This window comes from Sander vitreus, chromosome 13 (assembly GCF_031162955.1).
Source record: "Sander vitreus isolate 19-12246 chromosome 13, sanVit1, whole genome shotgun sequence".
In the NCBI taxonomy this organism is placed as follows: Eukaryota; Metazoa; Chordata; class Actinopteri; order Perciformes; family Percidae; genus Sander; species Sander vitreus.
In genome coordinates, this window is record NC_135867.1 from 19,713,345 (window position 1) to 19,734,892 (window position 21,548).

The window sequence follows — 21,548 nt, forward strand, 5'->3', positions numbered from 1 at the left end:
GGGCTGCAGCACAGTTGCTGTAATGGTGTTGACGATGCTGCTTTTAAATGCTGTCGGAAGTGCTGAGTTAGGATTCTGAACTTCTGAGTCAATGGGCCAAAAGCTAATTAGATCTGTTTCCCTCCTCTTAAAATGCAGCTGGTAGCGCCCCCCTCGGTTGTTAGGGTTAGGATTCAGGTTTGGTTCAGGTATATTAGGTAGGGGGGAACTGAGCCTGATACAACAATAACAACTGGACAAGTGGAAATTAAGAAAAATGTTTAGCCCAGTGATTCTACATAGGCCTACTATATATATATATATATATATATATATATATATATATATATATATATATATATATATATATATATATATATATATAACTTTTTTAAAAAGTAATACGTTTCTACTAGAGCTGTCAGCATTAACGCGTTAAACGTGCTGCGATTAAGGGCCGAGCATAACGCATACATTTTTTTAGCGCATTAATCGCATGCCGCCATTTATTAATTTATTTTACACTTCACTCGGCTTCGCGTCGTGCCTAACAGGCTACTATTTTGACCCTTTGCCGCACTTTGCCATACTTCCTCGTAACACATTCTGCTGCAGCAGGCATGATGGAGAAAGACAGCAGCAACACAATTCTGAATGGCGCTTTTTATTTTCCAAAACTCCTGGGCGGCTCAGTAGACAAGTCGAAAGCCATATGCACATTGTGTAAAGCCGAATTAAAATATCACCGAAGCACGTCAAGCTGGAGCTACCACCTACGAGCTAAGCATAGTAGTACAGTTAACGTGACTCAGGTTGATGCTAGCAGGCTCAGGCAAAGCACTATTTTGGAGAGTGCTAGTTGCTGACTTGTGGATGAAACCAAATCCAAAAAAATTACTACAGCTCTTGCAAAATGGGTGGCAACTAACTGCAAACCTGTCAGCATCGTAGAAGACTCAGGTCTTACAGACTACGGTTGGCATGTTCTGACCCGTGTTATACACTGCCGTCGAGGGGGACAGTAGTTTCACACACGCATACACAGCCTGTATGACACGGAGAAAGCAGCCAAACTGGAACTGCTGCAAAGTGATGCAAGGTGATCACTGGACGTCAGTGAGTAATCAAAATTATTTAGGAGTTACTGCACACTATTTTGACTCTAGATTCAAATGTGTGACTAGATTCACACACTCTTCTTTTGTTTACAGTAAATAAATAAATGATAAACAAATCCAAATCTTAAAGTCAAGTTCATAAAGTCACTTTCTTTGCATTCATTTGATTCCCAGTCAAGATGCACTGGTAAGAATTGCTTTCCATTGTTAATATGTACTTAAAAACAAAGCAAAATAATAGAATTTTAATCATGTGATAAAACATGTGATTAATCGCGATTAACTATAGAAATTCAGAGATTAATCGCGATTCAAAAAAATAATCGTTTGACAGCCTTAGTTTCTACATATTTTCTTGAGATGCAATGGCAATTGTGGGGTCATACGATGGAGAGAATAAGGTTAAAAGATTTACAAATTTACCCTTAGAAAGTAATGAAATAAAACAAAGTTGCAAGTAGACATTACATCAACAAGGTTAGAGAAGTGGGTTTATGACCTGAAACAGCATACATTTATGTAGAAAATTAACACCACAGGACCAGCAACAAGGTGCTCTTGAGCTGATCAGGCTCTGGTTGTAAGCTTTAGTGTGAATGTGGACTTCCCTTAATAAATGAAATAAAGGTTTAGCTTGCTTATGTCTTTATAGCTCTTCCATTTAAAGCTACTGTAGCACTGTGTGGAAAGCAGTTTTAATTTCAAAGCAGCTCATACTACAGACACACCTGCACCGACACATTAACGGGTGGGGCCCTGAACATATCATGAGAATATGATTATTTCACAGTGAGATAGGTCACGCCTGCATGTGACTGGGTGTGTTCCAGCATTTAAGATTAAGTACCATATTATAACTGGTCTGGTCACAGGCAGCTTCACCTATACTCCCGCACAGCATGTAATTACAGTAATCCTGCAATATCTTTAGACTTATACCATGGAAACATCAATGTAAAACTATGTATATCACACAAAAACAATAGTATTAAAATCAATAAGGTCACTTGAGTTGATTACCACTTTAGGAATATCATAGAAATATCAAGATATGTCTAAAAATGAATTGAACACTCCCTGATGACAAATGTTTTAAACACTATAATCACCTGACAGATCTGCAGACATGTTACTCTCTTGAGAGGCCTGTGTTGACGTGCTGCACTTGAGGAATGTAGAGTTTGATCACTGAGCAAGATCCTGTTGGTGCACTGCCACTTCCCCAAGACTGAACTCACTCTGAGAAGTGAGTTCAGAGAGAATTGAGAAGAGAATCAATTGCAAATGCAAATTATTAAAAAATGTTGCAATAACTGTTATTACCTCCAGATGTCATCATTTAGACTGCACTGAAGCAGGGGACAACCAACAGTATCCTGCAAACACACACACACACACACACACACACACACACACACACACACACACACACACACACACACACACACACACACACACACACACACACATACATGTATATTCTAGCTTGATATTTGTACCAGGGACACTTTATCAGTTTATCTGAAAAAAGTTTAAACCATGTACATGTCAGAAACACAGCCCAACCCTAGGATGAAAATGTCTCTTTGGGCCTGTATTTACAAAAAACAACATCAGTGATGGAGATGTTGCCGAACAGGTCATAAGTGATTATAAATGATCATCCCATAGGAATGTTTGCACATAATTACATATCTTGGTAACAACTCCCTGACAGGCAGCAGCAAATAAAGTCAACAATATGGTCATGTCGTGTAATATAGTATAGAGCCCTTTAAACAGTGGTGGAAGAAGTATTTAGATAATTTACTCAAGTAGAAGTAGCAATACCACAGTGTAGAAATACTCTGTTACAAGTAAAAGTCCTGCCTTAAAAAACAAAAGTATTAATATCAGAATGTACTTCATGTACCAAAAGTAAAAGTACTCACTATGAAGAATGACCCATTTCAGAATAGCACATATAATAATATATCAAAATGTTTTACTTGATTTGTATTAATAATTAAAATCTGCAAAGTAACTAGTAACTAAAGCTATCAAATTAATGTATTGGTGTAAATAGTACAATATTTGCCTCCAAAATATAGTGGAGTAGAAGTATGAAGCAGCATAAAATGGAAATGGTCTAGTAAAGTAAAGTACCATTAACATTGCACTTAAGTACAGTAGTTGAGAATATTTATACTTACATTCCACCACTGCTTTTTTCAGCATAACAACCGTCACAATGTGTGCAACTGATTCTAAGTGTTCACATCCCGGAGACTGAAATCAGATTCAAGATTCAAGATTCCTTTTATTGTCATTCAGCAAAACGAACGAAATTACGAGCATGGCTCCTTTAAAAACACAGCTTGAGCGAAACATGGTAACGAAATAGAGCTCTATGAATTGATGATTTGAATTGATTGATATGATTTGATACTGTTCATCATCATCATTTTTTTTATATTGGTTTTGATGATTCTGCTTACTGCTGGTTAAGATCACACCTTCCTGGTAGAGTTCATACTGTTGTTGCCAATACCTTTAAATCAAGGGCACATGGTTGTTAAAAGTGTCCCACAAGGATATATACTGTGCCCCTGCTGTTTATGCTGTGCTTAAACCATATCTATTTTTAAAATCAAAATTGCAATGTCCATTTTTATGCTGAGTGACAATAAAGTTGTGTGTGCTTCAGGTTACAGTCTGCTCTCGACAACCCCCAGACCTATTTTATTATTCTGAAGCTTGTTCTAGACTCCAAAAATATAACATGTATGCATTTCAAACAGCATGGAGCTTTAATATTCCTACTCAGAACGGAGTCATGACCACTAAATGCATAATGAAAAGTGTCAAATCAGGTCTCCTTTCTGCAGTATCTGCAGAGTTTTCCCTAAACTGGCCATGCATTAAACTGGACTGGACCATGACACTAACTGTTCCTATGGATCAGGGGGAAGGCATAAAATATTATGAGGGAACTTAAAACTTAAGGTGAGAGAATACAGCATTTCCTGTCAGAGAACAGTGATTCTACAGGGTTCCATACCTCTGTGACGTTTTACAGATGAAAATAAAAAGTAATACAAAAAAATGCTTGTGTGGATTTTGTGGAAATGCTTCAATACGTAAAGATTTTGTTAAGATTATTTAGAAGTACCTGAATACCTCACTGCTAAAAACAGTGAGCTAAAGAGGTTATTCAGTCTAAAAACCAAGCAATTAATCCCAGAGAAGCACGTCAAACTGTGGTCCCATCAACAGCAGGTTGAGTCAGTGGTCAAATATTAGGCGGGCAGCAGCAATGTGGATGTAAAGGCTGAGCAGAAAAAAACTAGATAATTATTGTGATAATAAACTCTTGTTCCTTATCTTAAGATTTTATGGCTCATTCTTTGTTTTAGACCTTTATGTTTTACTCCATATTGCGTCAAAAACACCCTCCACTTCCACTGCAGAACACAGCACAATGAGGACGAGAGGACCAACTGCAGTCCCCACACAGATTCCTCAGCTGGGCAGAAATTAAAACGTTTGATCTGAATTCTGAAGCCGTTTGTTTAGTGTTTGTAAATGGGGCTATTGTATGCAAATATTGCGCACAGAAGCATATGACCTATCCAGTGCAGGGCAGTGGCTAGTGTGAGGGAAATCATTAGCAATGCAAAGTCATGGTGCTCTGATACTCTTGTTCACAGTCACAGATTGAAAAAAAAAATCTGCTAATGTCAACGTAAATGTTTCTGGATGTACTTTATTCCAAACTACAGCTGAAGGTGAGTCTGCTTAATTTCTAACTCTGTTATCAGGTGATGTAGCTGAGGATGAGATTAGACAGTTTGTTTTCAGTGTGTCATATGGTTAAATCTGTGTCCATGGGTAGTTTATGCTGTACTGTTATGTCTCAACTTGACTCTGAAGAAAAAAAAAATTCTTCAATACACAGTTAGAGTTAAAGATAAAGCGGTGACACTCCAGCAAGTATGTTTTTCTACACATTTCATCCTAAAAATATGCCTTTATTATGGTGATATTCAAACAGTATTTATTTTGCAGTCCCTGAGTCATGTTTACGTATAGCTATGCAGCTGATCACGAAGATTCTCTGAATCATCATACGTTTAGAACCAAATGATCCCTTCTTTAATGTACATCAAAACACTCACACAATCAAAAACCACACATTATTTTCTTGCCAAAAAATTAAGAGTACAGACACGGTTGTGTTGGGTGCAGATGCCCACTTTGCATGCTACACCATTGCGACTTGTGAAAGCACGTCACATGACGCATGGTGCCAGACTTCAGTGTTGCACTCTTAAGTGGCCTGCCAACTGCAGAGGGGGGCAGAGAGGCATCCTTCTTCTCTGGATTCACATCCATGCCAAACCAGCGGGTCAACATTGTCCTCTACGCTGCCTCCTATGCCTCTTACACCTCCTGCTGAGCCGGGTAACAACTCTGACATCAATACTAGACTGGAAATTCACGCATGTTGAGGACTCAGGACAACCAATAATGATCAGCACAAAGGAGATAAAACATTTTGGATGCTTTTTAGGCTTGAAATTAATTCTAGACTTGAAAAAAACTTATGACTTACTAATTTGGTGGAAAGACGAAAAAATTAAATAAACTGGAAGTGGTATTAAGTTTTATTCAAGTATCAAGTGCTCTAACCTAAGTTCACTTTTGAGTGTACTCATTTCTAGGTACAGTATTGTGTAAATTGTTATGTAAGAACACAATTTGCACTTAGACTGAAGTTGTGTTTGTAAGTTTGCTTCTGAATACTAATACTTATTTAATAATCCTGCCATATCTTGAGTCTCTGGTCATCAGTGGACACAACAGAGAGACAGAAGGTTAGGAATTGAACCTGCAACATCTTTACTGTCAGCTGCAATGACTATTTTCATTATCAATTAGTTGCCAAGCATTTACTTAAACTTATATATATCAAGAGTACAAGTGTAGGCTAAAAGAATAAAACAAACTATAGCGATACCTCAATATAAGTAAAGATATGACCATAAGCTTTTTTTTCCAGTGATTATGCTCTACATTTTTTAACAGTATATTAAAGAAAATGTTTTCTCCATTTAAAGATCATCACAGTAACTGCTGTGGTACCTAGAGCACCACATTTGTCAATTTAATAAGAAAACAATATCTGTTAGTGATTTGTATAGAGCAAACATTTTTCAAGGTATCTACTATTCAGGAGCTGCAGAAAGGCTAATACTGTATTAAAGAACTAGAACAATAGTTATCTGATCTTAATTTGCCCAGGAGTTCAAACTCAGCCTCAATCTTTTACAAATTTGTTGGGAATATTCAGCATGGTGACCATTTTTGAGAAGGGGCTGTTAATTTAAATGTAGGAGAAGATAAACATAGTGGCTGATGATGAGTGGTCAGTTAGTGATGCATGCGGCAAATTTATAGACTACAAAATTATTTATACACCAGTTAAAAACAAAAAAATGGCTGTAGTATAGAGTGAAAATGAACAAGGTACTTAAAATAATTTAGTTTCTCCTTTTTGGAAATGAGTAATCAAAAGTGGTTGCATAAACCACAGCCAAATTTTCAATTTGAATCTCTAATCACAAGGCCAAAAACGATCAAGGGAAGTTTGGTTTCATTTTGTAATTTAAACAAAGAAAGACAAAATAGGAAGACAATACTCCTATTTTTACTGTGAAAATGTTGTATTTTATTTGTACTTTTATTTGGTTTGTGTTTTTTTCTTTCTATTAGCTACTTTTATGTGCCCAATGGATTTGTTCTGTTTATTCCTTTACCTGTTCCTCAATGATTTATTGTAGGTTTGTTTCGTCTTTTATGTTCCTTTCGTATTGGAAAAGCTTAAATTACAAAAAAAGAAAATAATATTTACCACAATATTTTCTCAGCTGTTGACTCTTTCATGTGTTTTCCCTCAGACCCGGAACTAAAGATGAACTGGGCATCGTTTTATGCAGTCATCAGCGGTGTGAACAGACACTCCACAGGCATTGGTCGCATCTGGATCTCTGTCCTGTTCATTTTCCGAATCCTGGTTCTGGTGGTTGCAGCGGAGAGCGTGTGGGGTGACGAGAAGTCCGGCTTCACCTGCAACACCCAGCAGCCGGGCTGCAACAGTGTCTGCTACGACCATTTCTTCCCCATCTCCCACATCCGCCTTTGGGCACTCCAGCTCATCCTGGTCTCCACTCCTGCCCTGCTTGTAGCCATGCACGTGGCCCACCGCCGCCACGTCGACAAGAGGCTCTACAAACTCTCAGGGCGGACCAACCCCAAAGACCTGGAGCAGATAAAGACTCAAAAGATGAAAATCACTGGGGCTCTCTGGTGGACGTACGTCATTAGCCTGTTGTTCCGTATTGTCTTAGAAGTGATCTTTATGTATTTGTTTTATATGATCTACCCTGGTTACAAGATGATCCGGCTGGTGAAGTGTGACTCGTACCCCTGTCCCAACACAGTGGACTGCTTCGTGTCGAGGCCCACAGAGAAGACTGTCTTCACTGTGTTCATGCTGACTGCGTCAGGGGTTTGTATTCTACTCAACATTGGAGAGGTGGTGTTCTTGGTGGGGAAGGCCTGCAGCAAGCATTTGCACACTGCTGGAGACTCGACTATGGGGGCTTGGATCCAACAAAAGCTCTGCTCGTTCTAATAAAACACACAGATTTCATACTTGCACATAGGGAGATATGTATGCGACTTTAGATCCAGGTGACAGCCAATAATATAACTTGTGAGTACACCAGACTTTTTTTCTGATTTAAATCCAACTCTGTGTCATGGCAGTGTGGGAAATTTGTGCAGATGAACTGTGTGTGGCTTCTCTCAAAGGCTGCAGCGCATGGAGCTCCCAGCTAAGCAGAGCAGCCAAGGTCTGCCGAGATCCGCTGGATGACGCGAAACGACGCAGATCTCGGCAGACCTCGGCAGACCTCGGCAGACCTCGGCAGACCTCGGCTGCTCCAAACTCCATGCACTGGTGCCACATGGGGAAGCCAAAGTCGTTCATCAAAATACACTGCCCACACAAAGATGACACAGAGCTGGATTCAAATCAGCAAAGTATCCTTTAAAGATAATACTTCAAAGAATTCCTGCAGGAACTAGAGTCTACTGTATCAATATTTTCTGCCATGAACTTAAAGACTGTATACAGCAGCACTTTGTACTGACATAACATAATAATAGCTTGATGTTTGGCCAAATGAAGATCAATTAAGTAACATTTTATGATAGCAATATTCCAAATGACCACATTATAGGCGTTTTCACTATAATGGACTTAGATTTTGATGGAGAATTTTGGTCTTGAAATGAAAATTTTAAATCATGAAATGTGACTCATGCTACTTTAAAACCATCAGATTGTGTCAGAGAAGTGTAATGGAAATACGATGTAGTAATATTTTAATTTATAATATTTTATTATTTACATCAAATATGATCGCAAACGACATGCTTCTGCCTAAATCACCATGAATTGAATCTAAGGGAATGGAGGATGTATGGCTTTTCTTCAGCTGTTATTAGTGAGATGTTATACTAATACATGGAAAACATGTGAAATGTTTGTTTCATACTGATTCTTTACTTTGGTGGTTAAATGGTTCCTTCAGATATAAACAAAGCAATAACTCACAACATAAAAAAACTTGAATTGCAAACTTTTTGTTTCCTGAAGTTTACTAGTGATTGCTAAACATGTTATTTAAATTCATTTACTTTGAAGCTGGATGTTTATATATTGTCTGTACACAGCAGAATAAAATCAACCGGAGTTTGTGTATTTTTTACTACGTTTTCTCACCAAATACAAAACATGATTAATAGATTCAAAAATAAATGATTATACATGCTGAAATGACTCATGTCAAATGTCTACTGCCTCTTTAATTGTCCAGTTTGACTCCAATAGGAGTACTCCAACATATAACAGGTTGAAATTGCTGAAATCACCAGAGAGCAGCAGTGATCTGCAAGAAGAAGCAAAGTCACAGTCACAATGGTGCCACTTTCTGTGATTCTCCTCAGCTGTCAGCAGTGTAACTGCGAGAAAAAACAAGAAACTGAATGAAATTTCATCACACATTTACTGTACCATTTTTAGAAGAGAGATCCTTGGAGCCATGGTGCCACCAGTGAGGTTGATGGAGTTCTTCTAAAGCTCATTCTCAAGGCCAGAGTGCAGGGTTTAGGGTTAACAATAGCCTAGCCATGTAAAGGGTCAGTGTGTGGGTGACAATGTTTGACCCCGCGGACAGCTGGCTCTGCCATGACCTGGCATGAGGGCACTTGTCTTTTTATGGAACATGTCGACACACCATCTATAGAGTTCCGATTGACGAGAAGCATATTGGCAGCACTGTAGCAACAAAACAAATCCTCCAATCTTCTATTCCTGTCTGTGATGAGCGTTAGTGGTGACTGTGTGAGCAAAAGTTGTGACATGTTGTTCCTGGGACATCTCAGTCCCACCCACACACATTCTGTTGTATGGATTAGAAAAGTTAGTTTATAAAAGTTCATCAGAAGGAGGCTGATTTTGATGATGAGTTTTACAGCAAATTAGGCAGTTATTGGGTTAGAGAAGTCAGCTACAACACTGCTCAGAGTTTTCTTAATCAGCAGTAGTCATCTTGTGTATAAGATAATTTATGTATGGCGACGATCTGGCTTTGATGGCAAAAGTTGTCACTGATCATCTGCGACCATGTTGTGTGGCAATGGTGGAAATATATATATAATTTAGCTAAAATTGGAAGAAGATAATGTAAAAACAAATAATACAAAATTACAAATTAAAGTCCTGCGTTCAAAATTGAAGTTAATTTTACTTAAGTTAAAGTACAGAAGCATTATCATAATGGGCTGAAGTACCATAAGCAAAGGTACTCAGGATTCCTGACAGAGTATTACATTATGATGTACAGTATATTACAGTATATTGTTGTTTTTTTTGTTACTGATGCAATCAAATATCAGCAGCATTTTAAGATGTAGCAAATGTATGCTATTTATATAGATTTTCACAGTCTAATCTGTAACAATGCCACACATTTTGCAGCTGATCATGTCAACAGCTATCAAATAAATGTAATATTTCCCTGTGATAGTATATATAAGTTAGAGTTTTAAGTAAAGAAAGTGGAAATACTAATCTACTTAGTAACTACTACTAAATAAAGTACAAGACAAGTACCTCAAAATTAACTTAAGTACAGTGCATGAGTAAATGTACTTAGTTTCTGTGGTCTGCACCACAGCAACATGATGCTGTAAGTAAACTTTGAGGTGACAAAGAATAAAGAACTTCCAGATGACAGTTTAAAGAACAGAATCAAGTCTGTATTTGTATATTTATATGTATGTATTTCTCTGTACCAGAGGTGGAAAAAGTACTAAAATATTGTACTCAAGTAAAAGCACCAATACTTTGATGAAATATTACTCAAGTACAAGTGAAATTACCTATCTGAAAAATTACTCAAGTAAAAGTAATAAGTAGTTCATTTACAGTAAAATGTACTTTAAGTAAAAGTTACTTAGTTACATAAAAAAAACCTGTAAAACAGGGCGGGAGGATTTAGCCAGTGTCCTACATACGTTGTCCTACGGGTTGCTAGTGCTAGACAAAAAATGTACAATGCCACGAAACATGTTGTTTTGCTAATTGGCAATTTGCTATTAGTCATGAAAACTTCATTTGAAGTACCAATGCACAAATACTTACCAAAACATGCTTCTGCAGATTAGATGTGGAGTTATTGAATGCTGCCAGTTCAGTCACCTTTGGCAGGCACATCTGACATTGCATGATGATACTTTTGGCTCTCTTGAATTTAAATGAAAAACAGTCTTTCAAATGTGGCCAAGGATTTTCGTCATTTTGGGCAGCATAATTCAATTTTTCAGCTAGCATTTCTACTGAACTGTCGTCGGTCGCCTGTTCCACCTTCATCTCGTTCTCAATCTCCTACAGAAAGCCTTGACGCCTGGTAGGCAGCCTAGATTCTGATCATTCGACACTGTAGTGGTTCCAGGCGATTTTTTTCTTCCTTTCGGTTTTCGTTAGCCAAAGTTTTTTTTTTTTACTAATGGATGGGATTTGTAATGTAGCGAAATACAATACTTCACTCAAAACGTAATCAAGTACATTTTAAATTACTGATTTTAAAAACTACTTGAAAAATACAAAATACACAACAAAACTACTCAATACAGTAACGTGAGTAAATGTATTTCGTTACTTTCCACCTCTGCACATAACCACAATGCATAAAGCTCATCGGTCACTCAACAAGCAGTAACGCTCACTGCAGCACTGAGGTAAGATTCTTAACGGTCCTCCACACACAGTCAAGGGTCACCATGAGAGTGACAACAAAGCCACTCCCATCACCATGAATTATATTTAGATCACACTGACGTGTAAAATACTAACGTACATCCTCACTGGACTCTTGAGCTGCCACTCATTTGAACAGGAACACCTCTTATACTTTTCTACAAGTGGGAATGTTTTCATCTGTGCTCGCACAGATACCAGACAGGGGTTTAGTTGTGGTGGCTTGTTGAACACTGGGCATTGATCAGTTCAGAGTGGGAGGGAAGCAGGCGGGATCATAGAGCCTCTAGTGAATTATATTTAAGAAAAGTTTATCTTGGCGCTTCAGTTTCCTCAGTGGCTCAGGAGAACATGGCCTCGCTGTAACTGAAGAGGCTCCAGCTGACTCTGGATCTGCACTGCTGTAGGAGATGAACATTATCAGGTATGTCTTTCTTAATGAAGATACCAAAGATAATTATTTTGAATGGCTAACTTAATAATCAAAAAACATAATACAGTTCTGAAGTTAATTTGGCCATCTACACTCTCTTTTATGTAATATATCTAAGTATCAATTTGGGAATGAAGGCCCAGCAAGTACTTGCAACAGTTACTAATGTGTGAAAAGTGTTGATCCTTTAAGTGATCTTTTAATTCCTGGCTGACAATCTTAATGGATTTCAAACAGGTGTTAAGATTCACACTCCTGATCACTAAAGGACAAGTACAACTATTTTTAAAGTACATTTTTTTGCTATGTTGTAACTAATAGGCCCTGAAATCTAAGCTAGAAACCTAATTCTGGAGTCAGGGAGCACTGTTGGGTACTGTGTCACAAGGTCTCCCCAACCTGCTCCAGGGCTTTCTCTCACAGACAGTCAGCTGTGTCCTGGCCCTTTTTATCAGCATGCAGGACACAACCTTTGGGATTACAAACAGTGGATTCATGATAAATCAGTGTTTCCATAAGTCTCTTTTATACAGTAGCCTTTGGTTGTAGGGTGACCATTAAAGAAAGACATATCATATTTGTAATGATAAGCATACAAGGAATATCATGAGAAAATTGCACAGCAACTAAACACTTTTGACTTTGTGCTTTGATTGAATGTGATTATAATTTCAACGTGTAGATTGTCACTTTAAATTATTATTAAGATGAATCAGATTAAAAGTGTAACAGACATTAAAACAGTTGATTGAATTAATGTCATGGTTCCCTCATTTAGGTGTGTGTGACACAGGTATTGTGCATACATAAAAACACCAGATACTGTATTCAATGATGAGTAATAATAATGATGAAAGTGGACGATGTGGGTGATTGTGGTCTTGTTAGTCTTTTCCTGTTGTTGTTTTCATTTTCTTCTCTTTTTTCCCTTTTCTTCAGTTTAATCTCTCCATCTGATCAGCCCAATCTTTGTCCTTATTATTTAATTTAATAATTTCCACCTCTGGGGTATCGTTTATTTATTTTTCTAACATTATCACTATAATCACATTATTGTCACCATTACCACTACTATCATCTCATTCATTACTAATATCCTTTGTATTATATTCATTATTATGTAATTGCTCAAGAAGATGAAGTAAAGTAAAGTAAAAATAATAATAATTAAGAAACAGTAATAATAACAGTGATGACAATAATAATAATAATAACAGCAACAATAATAATAATAACCATTACAGTAATACTAACAATGATAATAACAATAATAGCTTCTACATTTCTCTTTTAAGTTGCTAGAATTATTATTTTATTAATGACAATGGATCAAATGACTATATATGTCAGGTGAATGGGGTCATTTGCAGTAACGCACCCACAGAAAAATGATCATCCGATTTTGCAGATTCCCTTAGCTCTACGTAGAAATTAGTCACTTTCAACTGATAGTTTTGGTTTTACAGCCCACAACTTTAGTGATTTGACCTCTCACAGCATTGTCATCGGACGCAGCAGGCAACTGTAATGACAACTGTAAACAACAAAAAAGGCTTTCGAAAACCCTCTATATGCTTCCTTCTGAGACCCAAACCACAGACACGCAAAGTAAGCAACTAGCTAGCAAGCATAGCGGAGCATTTATCTGCTAAATATCCAAATATTTCCCTCTGGGGGTTAGTGGAGACCAAAAAAGAAGTGGCCCAGAAAATCAGTTATCGTTGATTTCAATTTCTCTATGTTAGTATGTAGTGTATTTTTAGAAGGTTCAAAAAGTTAGAAAAGATACAAGAAAAGATAGAAAACCATTTTCACAACCACAGTTTCACAGCCAAACCATGTCAAAGGAAGGGCCTGATGTGTAGCTTCCAGCCCAGTCTCATGGCAGTTCATGAAATGGTCACATTATTGAATCTATTGATTTGTGTACTGAACACGTTAATGTTGTTATTTTCGTGTGGTGAGCACGAATTTTAAAGTAATGTATTTCAATGGGAAGCATATTTCGTGATCACAGAACAATTACGGTAGCGAGTAGTATTAATAAGGCGAAAACCCGCGCAAGGAGGTTGGTCGGGGTGGTGGATGGGTCAAACAACACAGGACTTTCACCCCATAGACCGGGGATCGTGTCCCACGTGTTGCAGTTCCTTTCCGCGTTATTCTCTTCATAACCACAACCGTCCCGTTGTTGTCGGCGTCTCCTGCGTGTGACGGTTCCTTTCCCTATTCTTCTTTTCCTAACCACAACCTTTCCCTGTTCTTCTTTTCCTAACCACAACCGTCCCGTTGTTGTGGCCGGCGTGTGGCGTTTCATGTCCCCGTTGTTGCGTGCCACATAGACCGCGGATCGTGTCCCTGTGCCTGGGGATCAGAGATCACGGTCCGTCACGTTGTTGTTGCCAGCGTGTGGTGTTTCATTTCCCCGTTGTTGCATCCCCCAGTGTCATGGCAGTTCGTGAAATGGTCACGTTTGAAAATCGTGACTTGTACAAGAAATAAACGAGAAAATCGTGACCTGTACACGAATCAATAAATCAAAATAACGTGACCATTTCACAATCTGGTGTGAGACTGGGTTGGTAGCTTCAGGACATACTGTACCAAGTCTGTTTAAATGACTAGGCCATGCGTCTGCCGCATTACTGTGTGTTTATTTCATCCAAGTCAAAATACATTTCTTTCCTCTCCTTACAGGCGTCTCTCCTGGTTTTGTCGCTAAAACTGAGTCTATATTTGTGAGTCAGTATGGGGGACTGGAACTCGTTGGGGAAGCTGCTAGAGAGTGCCCAGGAACACTCCACTGTTGTGGGCAAAGTCTGGCTGACAGTGCTGTTCATCTTCCGCATCCTGGTGCTGGGATCGGCCGCTGAGAAGGTGTGGGGCGACGAGTTGTCTGGCTTCACGTGCGACACCAAGCAGCCCGGTTGTCAGAACGTCTGCTATGACAAGACCTTCCCTATTTCCCACATCCGCTTCTGGGTGATGCAGATCATCTTTGTTTCCACGCCAACTCTCATTTACCTGGGCCACATCCTTCATCTGGTCCGCATGGAGGAAAAGGAGAAGCAGAAAGAGAAGGACCTTGACATCCAGAGTGAAAAACACCAGCAGGCACTTGGCACCAAAGCCAAAAAGGCCCCAATTAAAGACAAGCAGGGCCATGTCCGTTTGAAAGGCGCACTGCTGCGAACCTACGTCCTCAACATAATTTTCAAGACCCTATTTGAAGTAGCCTTTATTGTAGCTCAGTACTTCCTGTATGGTTTTGAGCTCAAGGCGATGTACACCTGCGATCGCTGGCCTTGCCCTAATGTGGTTAACTGCTACATCTCTCGACCCACTGAGAAGACAATCTTCATCCTCTTCATGCTGGCCGTGGCCTGCATCTCCCTGCTGCTCAACCTAGTGGAAATGTACCATCTAGGTTTCACTAAGTGCCACCAGGGCCTTGGTTACAGACGATCACGGGCTGCAGGCGTGGCCTCCGAGGCCCTAACTGAGGCGGTCATGCCCTATGTCCCAAACTATAACTACTTTGCTGGTCATCCTGCAGTGCCTGAACCTTTCCCCGCAGATACAAAGTACAGCATGGCAGAGCCGAACTCTGCCTACAACAGCAAAGTGGTTTACAAACAGAACAGAGACAATATGGCTGTGGAGAGAAAAGGTAAAGCAGAGGGAGACGATGTGAAGGAGAGGAAAATCTCCAGCCCTGTCTTTGAGTTGCCCATTGAAAATCAACGCAGAAACAGTCAGTCAAGCAAGTACAGCAATAACAAGAGCAGGCTGGATGACCTGAAGATCTAGGGACTTTCTGTGTTTTTATTGTAGACTCAGGAACGGCAGACCTTAGCCTATGAAAACATATGTATGAAACACTATTGAATGAACACAAAACAGATTACAGATTACAAATCACAATTTAATCAATTCCTCTCGGGGTATCAAATCATCAACTACGCCCACAATGACTTGTTTGTACTCAAAAAAAATTCTGTCTACACATCTGCTCTTGCATTTTCTGAAGTGGTGATTTGCAGATTAATGAATATTCAAATTTGTTTTGCACTCGCTCAGTAGTTTTGACATTAATGGACTTCCATACTTGTCTGTGATAAGGATGCAGATAACTTGAGAATAGTTTTGTTTACAATCAATTTACTTACTAAAACTGTGAGATGTATGGAAATGATGTCAAATCAAAAGCAAAAAGCTGTTGTAGACAGAATTGAACCTCTCACTGTAGTTTGAATATGTGAAATGTTTGGGGGACACAAACTCCAGCTTTTATCACCACGTTACTGTACAGTTTGTGGAGCATGCACAATCCATTACTTAAGTTTTTCAATTTAACATTTGCTTTTATCAACCAAATGATGGCCAATAAATGCATGCTTATTTGGATTTTGTACAAAAGGTAGATATGTTGATACCCAAACATTCAATTGTCATACTTAATTATTTGTGACTGTAATTTGATTAAAGTGATGTGCAGCAAAGGAGTGTTCTGTCAATATTCATGTTAAGTCAGAGATCAGATCTATTGTGACCATCGAGAGGCCAAAAATAACATCCATTTCTTTCTCACCTGTCATAGAAATGTCACAGATACACTCTGGCTTTTCAACAACATACCCACTGCTGGAGGCAAGTTGGTGACAGTGATAAAAACTAATTATTTATCCTGCAGCTCAGCAAATGTCACAGTGTTAGTTACTTAGTTAGTATTCCCATTAGCTCTTATAAGATGGCTGAGGTTTCAGTGTTTATCACAGCATTAATTCATCAAATGTAAATTTAATATGTGTGACAAATGTTTTAGTCTGCACAGTTTGGTTTGGTTTGCACTGTCACCTTGATTGAAAAACGTCCTTGTTTGAAATTAAGTGTCATGAGTTTATTCAAAAGATAATGTCACATGACTAATGAGCTGAAAAATTTACATCACCATCAAAAAATGCTTGCAAATATGTATTAGTTATAAATCACATGCTTCTGGACTAGCTACATCCAAACAGTGTCTTATTTTAATCTGCTATAGCTCAAGACAAGAATAATGTAGGGATATCCCAAGGTGCTCCTCTGTACCTGGTCCATGCTGGACCGGCTACCCACCGGTTCATAGACCATAGTCTATATTGACGACAATTTATTTACGGGATAGTTCCTGTGCCACCGGACATTCTGTTGCATGTCCCTCACTTTCCGCTTTCTTTGAGTTAACTTTAAACTCCAGTCGGATCGAGCAGCATTACTAGAACCTCTGAGTAATGTTACAGGCTGATAATAGCTAGTTTTAAGGAACATTTGGATAGTGGGACAAGGCAGGCCTGCTTAGTTTGTTCGTTTGGGCAGTGATTATAAAGATTTACAAAGAATATGTTTACGGCATTTACTATCTAACTAGGACGTTTTGGGACCGATTAGCGAGGATTAGCTATTGACAAAATACACACGCCGATACACTGGTAAGAGCAAATTACAATTAACCATGTATCCAGCTAATTTAAATAGCTCATGTTACTGTATTTTGTGAACATTTAACTTCATTTAAGAAGTTTAAATTTGAGGAGTGAGGCCTGAAGAGTTCAAATAGCTGTATAGCCATGTCCAGGAGACAGTGCAGAATTAAAACGTTACTTATGAAAGACTAATTTGTTAACATTTTAATAACTTAACACTCTGAAACGTCTTGCTCTAGACTAGGTTGCGAAGCTGGTTTGGGTTGTTCTGCCTGTGTTTCGGGATCAGACTAGGGTTCTAACATGTATTGCTGAGCTGAAGCCATGGTTAAAAGCTCAAGCGGGTTTGTGTTGGCTCACACCAGCACACTTGTCAGGGCCCGCCCTACTCTGCTTCTGACTGGCTATTAGTCCTTACCTAGGTACTGTGCATGTGCGATTTCCATCAAAGATGGAATAGAAGAGAAAGAGAAATATATGTTCTGAATGGTTTCTGTCCTAGTTAAAGTGTTTTAATAATGCTCAGTTAATGTTTTGGGTGTGCATTTATGTTATCTGGGTTTTAGTTTTGTATGGTTAATTTAGTGTTCATGTTTAGCTACATTTATTGTTGCACCATGACCGAGACCCAGGTGGGGACTGATGGCCTCTGGGCAGTGAGAACGTGTTCAGTAGCATGTATACAGATTGGAAATTAGTTGTTCTGTCTCTGGAGTGAAGTTTTCCATGCAGCACAATGCATTGGAAAACTCTGTCCTTTATGTTTTTTATGGAATAAATGTATTGAATACATAATCCTTAGAATTATACTGTTATAAAGGAGATAACAATATTTATATATGTCTTTAGTAGTGGTACGTAGCCTAATGCTTTATATTTGTTATGTTTCTTAGCATGTTTAACTTTAAAAAAAATCTCCGGGTAGATTTTTTTGGTCCCACTCCGCCCCTGTAAACAAGTGTATTCCCGAGACCATTTTGAAGAAGAACCACTCTCGCTGCGCCGGAGCTTAACTCCGCTCAAGACAACTGTGATTGGTTAAAAGAAATGCCAATAAACCAGAGCACATTTTTCACCTATCCAGGAATGTTGTGTGGAAGATAGGTCTGGCAATACGAGACTACCTAGGCCAAATCCCTACGGACTGAGCTACTACAGCCTTAAAGGTTGAGTGTGTAGGATTTAATAGCATCTAGCGGTGAGGTTACCGATTGCAGAAAGTAATTGCAAGTTGAATGTATTGAACACATTGTTAAGCATCAAGCTAAAGATAATATTATTGCATGAACATGCACCTGTTACTTATTTCATAATACAAGTTAACATAATCTATTAGCTGGATGGAATCTATTTCTAGTATGGTAGAAGAACGTGACATTACTAGTAGTTTCCCTTTGCCCCATATTATATTTTACACATTTCTCTACATCTATGGACTAAGAGATGTTTGAAAGGCTCCTCATTGTACATAGACCCACCAAGCGTGTAGGAGAAGCGTAAATTTGTGATCATTCATAATAAAAATAAACATCATAATTCAACGGCATTATGTAATAAATAGAGGGTTTGAAAGATGTGTGTAACTGTGTTGTGCAATCACTGCTATGGTTCGATTTGCCAAGTGTATATATGATATGCAGCCCTGCTATTTTCTGCCATTTTAACTGCTTGGTTTCCAGCAGCTGCAGCAAAATTGCACACACAGAGTGTGGTGTGGATGGACCCGTTACCAAAACACATACCACCATACACTGGTGAGAGCTCTGCTTCAAAGACCTCCTCACTGCTGCTATAAATAGCTCTAATGCACACTTGCAGGATATTGTGGGTGAAATGGGGGGTAGGGAACCAAAAGTTTCTCTTCCTGCATCAGCAACAATAACACGTTGTTGACAACAATTTAGCCCAAATAAAGACAAGAAAGTTTATTGTGTATGGTGCACTGTGTCATCTGCCTTGCAGCTGATTAGCAACCGCAATGGTTTCATTCATTCAGGCAAATACTACTAATGCTTGTTGATTTTTTTTTTTTTTTACAGTTTTCAGCAGTAACCCAGATTAAAAATCTTCAGAATTTAGCAGACTTTTTTCTGCTTGGGGTGGAGATGTTTTAACATTCTGAGTTTTATTTCAAATTTTTTAAATTTGTTTAAAATCTGTGGAAAATCTACAGACAATTCTGCAGAATTCTGCATCTGCAGATTCCGTGTGGCCCTGGTGATGAAGCTTTGTTTGTTATTCAAACAAATTTTAGGTATTCATTTTTTTATGTTTTACAAGTGTGTCTGAGAAGTTTTAAATTTAAAACACCAACATCATTTTATTATCATTGTTTAACCAAGGCCAGTGACATGTATGATTAAAATATCAATCCTGGTGCAAAATGGTGGTAGTCTGGTCAGATAGGACAGTTTGCCTGTGACAACTTAGAAGAAATGCTTAAGCTCTCCATTGGCTTTTACTTGTGTTATGAACTAAGATAAGAACTCTCAAACTGCCAGAGCAGCCTGAGCTCTCTTGACAGGACAAGGCTGAAAACTGAACAGGTGACAGGGGTGAAGGTTGTGAACTCTGGGTTACATATGCAACCAAATCTCTGAGCCAGTAGTATGAGTGATAAGCAGAGACCATCCGTCACCGAGTCACACTACTTGTAAATCAGACAGACAGAGTGCGCGCTTTCAGACGAGTTAACAGAGGGACATTTCACTATTAATAAGATAATATATTGTGGGCCTGTATGGTTCCATGTGTTTGTCATGCCATGAAGAGGCTATTCTTGTAGCTGCTATGTCACCAGTGAGCAGACAGACTATAAGTGCCTTGCTTTTTGGTCAAAATATGATCCACTAATGGAGAAAGAGGATATGTGCTCTCTTTCCCCAAGATATTAAAGCTTGGTCTCTAGTACACGATAGCACCATATTTAATTTTGCTCTGTTTACATGCTCCAATTTGGAAAATAAAATTTCTCATTTTCATCCTACTCCCACATACTGTACATGTGGTGTGAAAAGCCAGGAAGTAAAGTAATATCGATGTAGTTTAATGTATATCACCAAGCGCAGTAATGTTTTAAAACGCTTTTAAAGGTCTTATTGACTGGCTGTGAAACTATGCTCTTCAAAATGCATTATAACATAACCATTATAACCTAATGCCAGGATTTTCCATTAAAATGGTTATTCTTACTGGGGCACCATATGAGATGTGAACCTTTTAAGGCTTTTGTGGGGCCAGATCTGGACTGGAAAAAATCCAGGGACTGTAGATATTTATTGATGTTGGTGGTGGGGGGAGTCAGCTGTTGTGAGGGAGGAGCGAATAATTTCCAGACCTGTGGGTGACATTTGGACCTTCTCTCATGACTATGACAGATACAATACACATTTATTGAGTCATTCTTCCTTGTATCAATTGACAGTGTAAAATAATGTGTAATGTAATGTAATGTGAAGTTGCTCATAGTGATGAACCTACAGAGAATTATAACTTGCTCATTGTTTAGCTGTCCGATACACAACTTTAATGTGTTGGTTCACTGTAACGCCTTCATAATGTTGTTTTGGGCCACAACAGGCAGCTGTTGTAATATTGAACATAGGCTACTATTCTTAAGCATCGAGCAAAAGCTAATATTAGGCTACTGCATGAATATGGACATGCTACGGATTTCATTAAACAGGTAAACATATATGTAGCTGGATAGAATCTATTTCAGATATTGTAGAAGATAATATTACCGGAAGTATCCTTAAATTTCATATTACATTTTACACACTTCACCTATGGACAGATTATGAAATGGCTAAAAGGCCCCTCATTGTACATAGACCCCCCCCCTCCTTCCTTTGTTGAGACATTTTAAAAATGATGTTTCCCAAAAGGAATTTTTACTTAGCCCTTTGTTTGTCAAATTAGAGATGTTACAACAATGCAGATTGATTATCCATCAATAACTATATTTATTATACATTAAATCTTACATAACTATCCCTATATTGTATGCATATAGACAAATATAAACATGACTTACTGACAGACAAGGCAAACAGGCAGAATATTCTGACCCTTAAAACACATAGAAATAAGTATCCATTAACATGTCAAAAGTCACATTTCAATTAATGTTGGTGTGTGTAGATCTAAGGTGCTTCAGGTAACACTCAGAATGACCCAGAACA

The 21,548-nt window shown here is 38.4% G+C and overlaps 2 protein-coding genes across 2 annotated transcripts; both read left to right on the forward strand.

Moving 5' to 3' along the window:
- The first annotated feature begins 5,512 nt into the window (after nt 1-5,512).
- gjb1a (gap junction protein beta 1a) lies at nt 5,513-7,773 on the forward strand. The gene is made up of 2 exons (XM_078265967.1): nt 5,513-5,540; nt 7,037-7,773. Exons 1-2 carry the CDS (start codon nt 5,513-5,515, stop codon nt 7,771-7,773), a joined length of 765 nt encoding a protein of 254 aa, XP_078122093.1.
- A 6,874-nt stretch (nt 7,774-14,647) lies between these two features.
- Nucleotides 14,648-15,709, forward strand: gja2 (gap junction protein, alpha 2). The gene has a single exon (XM_078265830.1). It carries the CDS (start codon nt 14,648-14,650, stop codon nt 15,707-15,709), a length of 1,062 nt encoding a protein of 353 aa, XP_078121956.1.
- Nucleotides 15,710-21,548: the final 5,839 nt, after the last annotated feature.

Bases quoted from the DNA above. Each gene is read 5' to 3' on its own strand.
- gjb1a (XM_078265967.1), top strand. From the start codon at position 5,513: ATGCCTCTTACACCTCCTGCTGAGCCGG. The intron at 5,541-7,036 runs GTAACAACTCTG...GTTTTCCCTCAG, and splicing joins TACACCTCCTGCTGAGCCGG to ACCCGGAACTAAAGATGAAC.
- gja2 (XM_078265830.1), top strand. From the start codon at position 14,648: ATGGGGGACTGGAACTCGTTGGGGAAGCTGCTAGAGAGTGCCCAGGAA.